The sequence below is a fragment of the Dreissena polymorpha genome, chromosome 5, assembly GCF_020536995.1.
Source record: "Dreissena polymorpha isolate Duluth1 chromosome 5, UMN_Dpol_1.0, whole genome shotgun sequence".
Classification (NCBI taxonomy): domain Eukaryota; kingdom Metazoa; phylum Mollusca; class Bivalvia; order Myida; family Dreissenidae; genus Dreissena; species Dreissena polymorpha.
The window spans coordinates 114375707-114389019 of record NC_068359.1 but is presented as its reverse complement, the minus strand read 5'-3'; the positions used below and the strand labels follow the sequence as shown (position 1 = coordinate 114389019).

The 13313-nt window shown below is 35.3% G+C and overlaps 1 protein-coding gene across 1 annotated transcript in view; it reads left to right on the top strand.

Annotated features, from left to right (window-relative positions):
* The window catches only part of LOC127831560 (tyrosine-protein phosphatase non-receptor type 12-like), a 77964-nt gene that overhangs the window by 13323 nt on the left and 51328 nt on the right, over positions 1-13313 (top strand). The window contains exon 3 of the mRNA XM_052356540.1: positions 9551-9627. Within this exon, the coding sequence (XP_052212500.1) occupies positions 9551-9627 (77 nt within the window). The remainder of the gene's footprint in view (positions 1-9550; positions 9628-13313) is intronic.

Here is a 13313-nt window from a genome sequence, read left to right as displayed (position 1 = left end):
GCTAATAATAGATTTTCCGTCACGCATTTTTGACAGTTTCTCATAGGGCCTTCACTACTGTACCGATCTCTTTCATATTTGGCATGTAGGAACCTTGCATGGACCTCTACCTTTTGATGAGGTTTGAGGTCACTGGGTTCAAGGTCAAGGTCACGGAGGCTAATAATAGATTTTCTGTCACGCTTTTTAGCTCACTTGAGCACAACATGCTCATGGTGAGCTATTGTGATCGCCTTTTGTCTGTTGTGCGTCGTCAACATTTACCTTGTTCACACTCCAGAGGCCACATTTATTGTCCAATCTTCATGAAACTTACTCAGAACATGTGTCCCAATAATATCTTGGACGAGTTCGAAAATGGTTCCGGTTGATTGAAAAACATGGCCACCAGGGGGCACGGCAGTTTACCTTATATGGCTGTAGTAAAACCTTGTTAACACTCTAGAAGTCACATTTATTGTCCGATCTTCATGAAACTTTGTCAGAACATGTGTCCCAATAATATCTTGGACGAGTTCAAAAATGGTTCCGATTGATTGAAAAACATGGCCGCCAGGGGGCGTGGCAGTTTTCCTTATATGGCTATAGAAAAACCTTGTTAACACTCTAGAAGTCACATTTTTAGTCCAATCTTCATGAAACTTTGTCAGAACATGTGTGCCAATAATATCTTGGATGAGTTTGAAAATGGTTCCAGTTGGTTGAAAAACATGGCCGCCAGGGGGCGTGGCAGTTTTCCTTATATGGCTATAGTAAAACCTTGTTAACACTCTAGAAGTCACATTTTTAGTCCAATCTTCATGAAACTTTGTCAGAACATGTGTGCCAATAATATCTTGGACGACTTTGAAAATGGTTCCGGTTGGTTGAAAAACATGGCCGCTAGGGGCGTGGCAGTTTTCCTTATATGGCTATAGTAAAACCTTGTTAACACTCTAGAAGTCACATTTTTAGTCCAATCTTCATGAAACTTAGTCAAAACATGTGTCCCAATAATATCTTGGATGAGTTCGAAAATGGTTCCAGTTGAATGAAAAACATGGCCGCCATGGGGCGGGGCAGTTTTCCTTATATGGCTTTACTGTATGGTAAAACCTTGTTAACACTCTAGAAGTCACATTTGTGGTCCAATGCTCATGAAACTTGGTCAGATTATTTGAACTAATAATATCTGGGATAAGTTCAAAAATGGTTGAGATCAGTTAAAAAACATGGCCGCAAGGGGGCGTGGCATTTTTCCTTAAATGGCTATTTACTACAAAACTTTGTTAACACTCTAGAAGTCACATTTATTATCCAATCTTTATGAAACTTGATCAGAACATTTGTTCTTACAATAGCTTGAGTTAGTTTGAAAATGGTTATGGTTTGTTGAAAAACATAGTAGCCAGGGGGGGGGGGGGGGGGGGCAGTTGTCCTTATATGGCTTTAGTGAAAACTTGTTGACACTTTATTAGCCACATTTATTGGCCAATCTTTATGAAACTTGGTCAGAACATTTGTCCCAATGAAATTTTGCCAGAGATTGAAGCTGGGTAATATGAGCTTAAAAACTCGGTCACAAGGTCAAATATAAAAAAACATGTTAAAAGTCACTTTTTGGTCCAAAATAATCTTCATGAATCAGCTGGCATTTTTTTCAGAATAGTCTAGTGCCTTTGGCTTTCAGGTGAGCGCCTTAGGGCCTGATGGCCCTCTTGTTTTACAGTTTCTCATAGGGCCTTAACTACTGTACCGATCTCTTTCATATTTGGCATGTAGGTACCTTGCATGGACCTCTACCTTTTGATGAGGTTTGAGGTCACTGGGTTCAAGGTCAAGGTCACCGAGCTCATAATAGATTTTCCATCACGGTTTTGTTACAGTTTCTCATACAGCCTTCAATACTTTACCGATCTCTTACATATTTGGCAATGTAGGTACCTTGCATGCACCTCTACCTTTTGATGACGCTTGATGTCATTTGGGGTCAAGGTCAAGGTCACCGAGGCTAATATTAGATTTTTGTAGGTGGTTTTTAACACATAGATTGACAAAGCGCATCATCGGGGAGCATCCATCGTTTTCAACGATACTTGTTCTGAAATATATTATATACATTTCAAAAATCTGTTTTGATGTTTCTAAAATACACGGACCTAGCTCTAAGCTGTAAAGCATGTTCCGTCAACCATGTATTTTAATACTTCTAAAACATTGTCCCTGTGACTCTTTTAGAACCAGCCTTTAATGATTGTATGTTTATTTTTTGTTTACTTAAAATTGTGTTATAGCAAAAATTTGCCTACATACATGTATAGGGAAATACCGTCCATATGCCTATTTAATGAAGAAAATGCATACAAAACTTACGTCATGTTTCCCTATGTTGTTAAATTGAGCATGCTTCAACGGTATCTGCTGATAGTTGCATGTTGGAACGTGAACAAACATATCAAATAAGTCACAGAAAGGAGCAGATATGTTTATATTTATAAGGGTTCGCTGCAGCAGCTTTTCACCGCAATTTGTTAAAACGGTCACGCAGGAAGCCATTTTTCTGGTCGTCTCGATCGAGTTTTCGAGCGACTACAGTTTGTTTTTTTCCATTTTTCAAAAAATAGGTGCGGCACATCAATTTAGAGTGGCCTTAGATGGCAAACAAAATTAGACAAAATCATAGTGTACAATAATCAATTGTACTTTTTCATTTTGCAAATTAACAGTTAATATCAACTAATAAAACCAGATGTCTTGAACACCAGACATTGTAATTAAGATTGCTTTAATTAACAATTAAACATCAAGTACAATCAAATATATGGATGTAATTTAGGAAAATTGGCTCTTGTTGGCCTATTAGCTCTGATAATATCTATATTGGGAGCATGTGAATATAATCATTTCAATGCTATTATTGGTTGGCTGAAGTAAAGCTGTAGACCAGGAAGTTGGCTTATAATACAGAAACATGGCAATTAAAATTCATAGATCTCAAATTGCTTTTTGGGAAAACTTACTGGATCAACTTATGTACGTTATCTAAACAGATTTTGAATGCAGTGTGAAAATACGACTTGGCACATTCACAGACGGTCTTATAAGTTGTAGAATAACATAAATAACCACAACTGTTTTCTTTTCACAATTTCATCCAAATAATATCTTCAAAATAAGTAAAAGTTTGCCCTTAAATATTGACAAACTTTATAGCAATTTCTAGTTTTTAGAGAAACTTTTTTGAATTTACATGTAGAAGCATTCATAATTGTAATGAAAACCTTTAAATTAATGCTAAATCAGTAATTGACAACTTACTAAAAGCAAGAAATAGGTAACATCACCATGTAATGAATTTTTAGGTAAACATGAAAAAAAGAAGTATGTGAATGTTTACATTTTCTGTCTCCTATTTTGAGACATATTGCATTACAAATCTCACTAAACAGAAGGTCTATTGTATATCTGCAATAGAATGTGCATGTATACCACTCAAGCATATCATGTCATTTCTGAAGACATAATTGTAATCTCTTAAACAGTATCAAATGACTTCAGTCAGTGAAGGGACACCATATGTAATATGTCCACTAAAATTTAATGTGATGTCATTGACTGCATGTGTGAACAAATATTATGTGAAACCTAACATAGATATCTTACTCATTTTTTTTTAATTTACACAATTTTACAAACAAAACAACTTTAAAAATGAAATACAAGTGGCAAAATGAAACCAAAGTTTTTGGGTAAGCTTTTACTACAAATAATGCCTGTTAAACAGTAAGCTGATCTACTGGAATCAGAGGTAACAGGTGAATTGGAAAATGTTGATAACCAATTCCAGGGTGCAGGATCACGTGACTTTGTGGGGTTTCCAATTACACGTTAATTGATCTAAACAAACCAGTAAGCGGTGCTTGTTATGTCCCCCACTATAGTAGTGGGGGACATATTGTTTTTGCCCTGTCTGTTGGTCTGTCTGTTGGTCTGTCTGTTGGTCTGTTGGTCTGTCTGTTTGCGCCAACTTTAACATTTTGCAATAACTTTTGCTATATTGAAGATAGCAACTTCATATTTGGCATGCATGTGTATCTTATGAAGCTGCACATTTTGAGTGGTGAAAGGTCAAGGTCATCCTTCAAGGTCAGAGGTCAAATATATATGGCCAAAATCGTTCATTTTATGATTACTTTTGCAATATTGAAGATAGCAACTTGATATTTGGCATGCACGTGTATCTCATGGAGCTGCACATTTTGAGTGGTGAAAGGTGAAGGTCAAGGTCATCCTTCAAGGTCATCCTTCAAGGTCAGAGGTCAAATATATGTGGCCCAAATCGCTTATTTTATGAATACTTTTGCAATATTGAAGATAGCAACTTGATATTTGGCATGCACATGCATCTCATGGAGCTGCACATTTTGAGTGGTGAAATGTCAAGGTCAAGGTCATCCTTCAAGGTCAGAGGTCAAATATATGTGGCCCAAATCGCTTATTTAATGAATACTTTTGCAATATTGAATATAGCAACTTGATATTTGGCATGCATGTGTATCTCATGGAGCTGCACATTTTGAGTGGTGAAAGGTCAAGGTCATCCTTCACAAGTTCTAGGTCATCCTTCAAAGTCAAACGTCATATAGGGGGACATTGTGTTTTACAAACGCATCTTGTTTTTCAAATAACTTTTTAAAACAATTTTTCTTAGGAATTTCAACAAGTGCATAAAAGACAGATTTTTATGCTGCTTAAGGCAATGTGGAATTCATCAGAATAACTTTATTTAGTAAGCCTGTGTTGTTGTTAAAAAATTCCTTGTGTAATGAACGGTAATGCTTCACGCAATGTGTAATTTTGTCACCAATTTCAGACATATTCAAGGATTTATAGTTACACCTTAAGATATCGGCACTTTTAGCTGCAAGAAAAACTGTCTTTTATGCACTAAACATTTTTGCTAATGTATTTCAATAACTTGAAATATTTGCAAAATAAAGTTCTGAACCTCTTGTTTACATTCCGTCCAGCCTGTGTGTTAACCCCTGGAAACCCTGTTTTTTCTACATCCTGAATTCTCACACAAGTTATTTCCCCAGGCTGGTTGTCAAACATGTAATCTAAGGTGTTTTAGTGCAACTGCTGAAGATGTAGTGTCCTTATTGGACAATGTACTTGAGATTACATATAGGGGAGCACATATGTACTGCTTGTAGTATTTTAAGCATCTCAAGTGTTTGGTTTAGTGTTACTTTCCTTATTTAAACATCTGCCTACTATCCATTTTATTTCTGTGTATTGAATACACAAGCATTTTGAATAAGTTAATTTTGATCTTTAAGATACATTAAACATTTTCTATGGCTTCCCAACATCAATGTTAACTTTTATTTAATGAGGGATATGACATGATGCATCAAAGTACATGATATTAGAAGTATAAATAGTTGTTGAAGTAGTACATCAGGGTTTTTTATCTGATTTTGGGGAAAGGGCCTGGCCTTTATTGAGGGGAAAAAATCGCGCAAAACGCTGGCTTTTGGGTAAAAATAAGAAAGTCTTAAATAATCAATTTAACATATTTTACTGTTTTTAAAACAAATTCAAGGCAACAGAAACTTTTAATCATGCAATATGTTTCTATTTTCTACATTGGATCAGGTTAACTTATATATATAGGATCTGGCACGAGTTGTCATATCATACCATATTTTATAAAACGAGTTCAGGAATTTTGTTAGTCAGCGAGCCTTTGGCGAGCTTTCTTACGAATTTCCTGGACGAATTTGATAAAATATGGTATGATATGACAACATTGTGTCAGATCTTTTTTATCACATGCTTTTAAATGAGCAAATTATATAAATATTTACGCAAACATAATGATAAATCCTGAATGTTGGTTACATTTCGTGACATCATTTGACATTGCAACGTCATTTCAGCAAAATAACAAAATGTGATTGGTCAATAAACAAAAACTCAGCCAATGAAAACGCTTAAAAATGTTGTATTACACATGTGTAATAAAAAAAAATATGTAATGGTTGTATTACATGGGAAACAGGGTATGTGATAAAATTAAAGGTTTTATATAAAAAAGAATTTTTTTATATTTTTTTTAAAGATATCATTGTTTTGGGAAAAAACTCTGCAAGAGGGGAAAAATTTGTCTAAGGGAAAGAGGCATTAGGCGCGTCTCAAAGAAGGAAAAACAAAACTGTACATGTATGACTTTCATGTTGTTTTAGTAATTTGGTTTTTTGCCCTTTACCACTTAGATACATATTTTGACGAATGTTTAGTTTCATAGAAAATTAATTGAATACCTTTCTTACTAGATTCAAGTTTTAAAGGCTTCATTTCCAACCTTTAGATACTGATGAGCAGCAAACAGCATACAACCTGAACAGACAGTGAGGTACTCACAGGCTGTTCTGGTTTTATTCTGGTTGCAAAAGCCATTTTCACTTTGCTTCTTATGGGGGAAAGGGTTAACTTGTCTGGTCAATAATTCTTTGTTATGAATGAACACAGATGTTTTTTAAGAATGAAATACATGTTCATGACATCTTGTTGTTTTGAAATCCTCATGATGGCTAGCTTTACAAATGAGAGTGCAGTCCTGTGGTTGCATTTAAAACTGGAAAACTTGTTGCCGAGTCAGGATTTTTAACAATATTTACAAAATTAGCAATAACATGTACATGGGGATAAATTATAGAACACATTCAGACGTATGACTTTAATTCCAAGTTTTTTAATACCATTGTTGCAAAATAAAAAAGTTCTAATGGTTCATTATACAAGTTTGCACATTGTACAATTGCAAAAGGCAACATGTATAAAAAATATAGATTTAAATAAATAAACTACGCTTATAAAATCTAACATATATGTTAATCTATTCATTGAAATAGGTTCATATATAAAAGTAGGTTTAATTTGCAACTTTTATACATATAAATTACTCTAGTGTTTTGGTAAGTTGGATACTTAAGTAATGTATTGCATTCATAATTCTATTACATTGCACTTCATAATTGTACGATACTGGCATGATTAAGTATCAACTCTTGTTTTCTGCACTTACACTGTAATGCCAATTTCAGCCATTTGTACATGTACATGTATGCATTAAGTTACTTAGGTTTGTCTGAATATTAGCTTTATTCTTTAACTTTATTCCTTCCTTGTGCAAACTAACACTTTCTTTTTTAATACTATACTGTTTGCATAAGCATAAACTACTGGATTATATTTGAACTGGAAACATACATTACAACAGCATGAATAGACTGTAGTGTTAATGCCATAAAATGAAGATGTGATTTTCATGAGTGTCCTACCCCCCTACCTGCTTCAAATATTTAAATGAAACTTCACAAGTGTTTGTAATGGGATCCAAATGTGAGGCCACTAAAAAATACGGTCAATGTTTACATTCAGCATTCTTGTGGGACAGCTCTAGGTCTAAATACTTTCTCAAAATGCCTTAAATGAGTAGTGAAACACACTTTTAATTAAAGTACATTTTAAATAATCAAATGTTTATTCTTATTTCATGATTGTTTACCCTTACACCCTCAGAAGCAAAGTGAAAATGGCTTTTGCAACCAGCATAAAACCAGAATAGTCTGCGAGTAATTCACAGTCTGTTCAGGTTTTACATGTATGCTTTTTGCTGCTCATCAGTTTCTTAAAGTTGAAATGAAGCCTTTCAAGTGCGTTTATAAGTGGTTAAGCGTTAATAATGAAAAATATCCAGATTAATAGTACCTCAGAGTGACTGCAAAAAGTGTACCCTGTATCAGCAAATGATATTGTTAATAAAAATTTCTGCTTGTTTTCCCGTCACATAATGTTTAAGAGCACATTAAATTAAGGGTTTCTTTTATCTATCATTTCAAAACAACCAAAGAATGTGAAAGTAGGTTTGCACGAACACATTTGAACTACATGAACCCAGTAATGATACTGAGGGTGAAAAGATATGCTTGTGCTAAAAACTTTAACCCTTTGCATGCTGGGAAATTTGTCGTCTGCTAAAATGTCGTCTGCTAAATTTCTAAAATTAGCATTTTCTTCGATTTTTTTCAAAGAATACTATCAGAATAGCAAACAGTTTGGATCCAGATGAGACGCCACGTTCTGTGGCGTCTCATCTGGATCCAAACTGTTTGCAAAGGCCTTCACAACTCGGTTCCCGCACTGTAAGGGTTAACATAACAAACATGAATGGTGACTATGAATCACCAAATGATTTGCCTCCGTATACTTATGATTGAGCCAAACTCTGGGAAAATGGTGCTTAATGCATACACGTTAAGTGTCATCCCAGATTAACCTGTGCAGTCTGCTCCAGCTTATCAATGACACTTGAAGCTTTTATTGTATTTTTCATTTCAAGGAATTCTCTAATAGCTGAAATCCAGATAAATCCAGATAAGGCAAAGAGCACCGGCTAATCTGGGACGACAGTTAACGCACATGCATTAAACCCTGTTTTCCCATAACAAGGCTGAATTGTTTTATGAGCATATTAAATATGTATAGATTTTAATTTAATCATAAAACAGATCTTAAACTAATGCATCAAGTTATTTGTTAACTATGTAAGAATATATGCAGTATGGTTATTCCGGTTGAGTATTATTTGTTTGTTGACATGTTCTTTTGCATAAAATAGCACTTTTCAGTTGTTGTTTTTCTAAATGATGGTGAACATTGCTAATTGTTATTGAATGAGATAAATAATGCTCTCTCCTGAGGCCAAATGTACTCTTAACAATTATGGATTAATGCTATTGTGGCACAAAACTGTTGCCCATTAGTACACAATCAATTAACTGATGAAGGTCAATTTCTTAACTTCTATGCTTTATTGTTGTTTCTTCCACACTTTTCTAGCTGACAAAGTAGGGAAGATGTATTAGATGTTTTCATTTCAAATACTGTTAAGTGTTAAAGCAATTATCTAAAGTGCTCTCATTTCATCGGCTTAATAAAAAATACTGTCTGTACTTATTAGATATGAAAAGATTTGCAGAACCTAGGGGAAGATATAGCCGATCACAAGAAGTACAGGGTGATTAAGAAATTAAGAAAAATAGAGAGTCTTAATAATCTATTAGAGGCTTTTTCTAATAGATTAATAGATCTAGGGGGCTATACATAGTACATAAAGTTCCAAAGCATAGTGTATTCATTTTCAGTTTCTTATTTGTAAAAATAAATTAAATTTCAACAGATTATAAAATGTTTTCTTATGGCAAAACTAGAGGAGCAGAAGGGTACAAGCAACTTTCACTATAATTCTTTCCTTGCATACATCTTCAGACAAAAATGCCCTGCAAGTGGAGTACTTGAAAAACAAATCTTGGCGGATATAGTCGGTCGTAGCATGGGCCAGGTTACATATAGCTTGACCTGTGATATACCGTCACAGCATGGCAAGGGTTTGCCTTTTATGGACTTGTTAAAAAATTACTTATGTAATTAATCACATGAAAGCCAAATTGCCTATCAGTCATCCATGTATAAATTTTACTGAGGCGTTTCATGATTGTAGATGACTCATGCAGGGTTACTTTGGATCCATTGCCAGGAGACGAGGGTTCAGACTACATCAATGCCAGTTTCATAGAGGTAGGCATACTTTTCTGAACTACCGTAAAAACGCAGTCATGAGTCGAGATTTTTTACGTCCAAAATTTGATTAAAATTACGGTATCGACTTATGAGGTCCACCATGAAAAAAATTAATGAAATTCGACGAAATTGATTCCCGCTGCAATTGTTGTTGTTGTATAAAAAAAACTCGTTGATTTACGACACATGAAATGTCGTCTTTTAACTGATACTTACCAATTAATATAACCACAGTTTGCAACAATTTCCATTGTTTTTATTTTCATAATTTAATCCAAAGTTTTCATGTTAGCAGGTGTTTTTTATAACTGAACGCGTAAACAAAAGATCTGGTCATTTTTAAAGTCGAGCGATAATTGGCAACCTGTGTGAATTGACAGTTTGACATCAAAAGAAAGCCGCTTCCTGTCAAGAAGCCATAAAGAATCACCCTTCTCGCCGATAAAATAAGATTCCTTTAATTTGTGAAGCGACATGTTTAACCAATCGCTAGTTTGTTATTCACTGGTAACCGTCCAATTATGTTTGAGCACGTGTATAGCTCAGCCTTTTAAACTGTTATGTAGAACGAAGGTGGAGTTAGTGGTCTATTGCTAATGTCAATCATTGTAATAAAAATGTGTTTTACCGAGGAAGTAATCAATTGTTTTGATAGTCAGATTAAAAGTGCAAAGATTTGATTACAGTGATCACAGTGTGTCATCGAATTATAAGTTTGTGGATTATTACTAGCGTGGACAATTTAGTGCAAACTTTATAATAATAATTTATTAATTTGACTTACACATTTGATTTGTAAAAATGCCTTGAAAACGCAAACGCCATGCGTATGACAATGCGTTTAAAATACACGTGATAGAATTTGCAGAGCAATCAAATAATAATAGTGCTGCTGAACACGAGTTTGGTGTTTCGTATGTCGTTGTTGTGTAAATTGTGATGTACATGTATATACGTCTTGGTTTTCTATGTTGTTGATTTTGTTTTTATGTGGTTTATGTGCTTGACTATATTTTTATCTTATTTTCGATTTCCTAAATATATATCGTATTGATTATATTACACAAAGTACATAATACACGTGTCCGCTATGTCTACGTCGCACAGTGCTATAATGACGTCATGGTCTATGTATAGAATAAAAACTTTCCGTACATTTAAAATGGTGTCTGTTTATAAAATTCATGGACGGACAATTTCTGACTCAACTAGATCATTTTTTACCCCCCGACTTATGAGCAGGCAGACTTATGACTGGGTTTTTACGGTATACTAGAGGACAAAAAACACTGAGGTAAGTTCATTGTGTTTTTCATCTGTTTCATAAAGATGGTATGATGTTCTTGAACAGCTGACTTGGAACGTGTTTAAGTATACATATATATATAATTTGCTTGTAAATTTGAGAATGGACCATTGCGCTTTTTTATCAGTTTCATAGAGATAGGCATAATGTCCCTAAAAACTACACTACACATAAATGAAAATAGCTTACATGTGACATGCAAAAGTATTTATAAAAAAAAAATTTGAAGATTGACCATTGCAGATTTTGTAACATGCAAAAGTATATATTTGGGTAAATGTAATAATTGACCATTGCAGCTTTGTTCAGTTTCATATTGATATCTATGTAGTATTTTCCTGAACAAGAAATGAAATCAACAGTTGTCTGGGTACTTGTAATAATACATTTATAAATTTATGATTTTCATAAGGACCATGCCCAAAGATTAAGACAGTTGTGTTCCTGCAACTGAGCCACCACTTAAATTATTAAAATGAGAGTGCTTCTTACATTTTTGGGTTTAATAACCAATGAAAGTGCTTCTTACATTCCAGATTTAATATCTATCGGTCTAGTATTGTGGAATAAGACTAAGATTCAGCTGTACTATGTTCACATTTATGGGGTTAAATGTGTTTTAACTGAAGGAATCAAATACTTGAACCAACTTTGTCCTTGTTCTTATGTTATATTTGGTGATTTGATGTCTGTGCACAGATTTCCAAAAGTATTGTAAACATGTTAAGTGTAGAAATATTAAGCCCAGCAGTTTACTTACATGTGCAAAGGCTTGGTTTTCAATCTACCCATTTAAATAGATGCATAAAAATTGACACAGGACAAATCTTAACTATAAGTATTAAGTGGACCATAACGTTTGAAGTAAGACTGTGTAATTGATTCAACATTTTATGTACATGTGCATTTATGTGGGGTAGAATTCATAAACTTATACCCTGTTGGTTTAAGTTTGAATTTAATTGACAAAAATATTTAAAAGACGTCTGGTAAAACAACTATTTTTCAATGGATATCTTACTATTCATGAATTAACGAATGAAAGTATTTTTGCTTGTGGTTTTCAATTGGCTGGGATCAATGGTTATGAGTGTTTCAGCTGTCAAAAAACATGTTTTGAGTATTGTGTAAGCTTAAAATTAAAAAAAAATTACACCAGAGAAACCTTAGATTTGTGACAAGGCTTCTTGTTCCTCCAAAACCTATATGCCATGTAACTCTCACTCTCCAAACTCTGTGTGTCACTTTTCTCTCAGCCTCCGAACACCCAATAACATTTATCTCTTAGTCTCCAAACCTCCTATGCCAATTATCTCATCACCTCAACCCCAGATGCCTTTTATCTTTTAACACCCAAACCCCTCTGCCATTATCCCTCAACCCCGACCTCCTATAAACCTTCCCTAACCCTGGTATTGATGTTTCTCTTGACTCCCCAAACTTCCTGTGCTACTTATCTCTCAATCCCCACCAAACCCCTATGCCACTTATCTCTCACCCCTGTCACCTCAACTTTCTGTGCCACCATTTTTAACCTCACCCAACCACCATTGCCACTTTTATCGCAACCCTCAACCTCCTATGCCACTCATCTCTCAACCTCCCCAACCCCATAAAAATCCTGTTCCATTGATCGCTCAACCCCCCTGTCACTATAGCCACTGAGCGTCCTAACCTCAGCCTGTCTTACCCATCCTCCTATGCCACTTGTCTCTCACCCAACCTCCTATGACACTTAACTCTCACGCTGACCTCCTATGTCACTTAACTCTCACGCTGACCTCCTATGTCACTTAACTCTCACGCTGACCTCCTATGTCACTTAACTCTCACGCTGACCTCCTATGACACTTAACTCTCACGCTGACCTCCTATGACACTTAACTCTCACGCTGACCTCCTATGACACTTAACTCTCACGCTGACCTCCTATGTCACTTAACTCTCACGCTGACCTCCTATGACACTTAACTCTCACTCTGACCTCCTATGTCACTTAACTCTCACGCTGACCTCCTATGTCACTTAACTCTCACGCTGACCTCCTATGTCACTTAACTCTCACGCTGACCTCCTATGACACTTAACTCTCACGCTGACCTCCTATGTCACTTAACTCTCACGCTGACCTCCTATGTCACTTAACTCTCACGCTGACCTCCTATGACACTTAACTCTCACGCTGACCTCCTATGTCACTTAACTCTCACGCTGACCTCCTATGTCACTTAACTCTCACGCTGACCTCCTATGTCACTTAACTCTCACGCTGACCCTCCTATGTCACTTAACTCTCACGCTGACCTCCTATGTCACTTAACTCTCACGCTGACCTCCTATGTACACTTAACTCTCACGCTGACCTCCTATGACACTT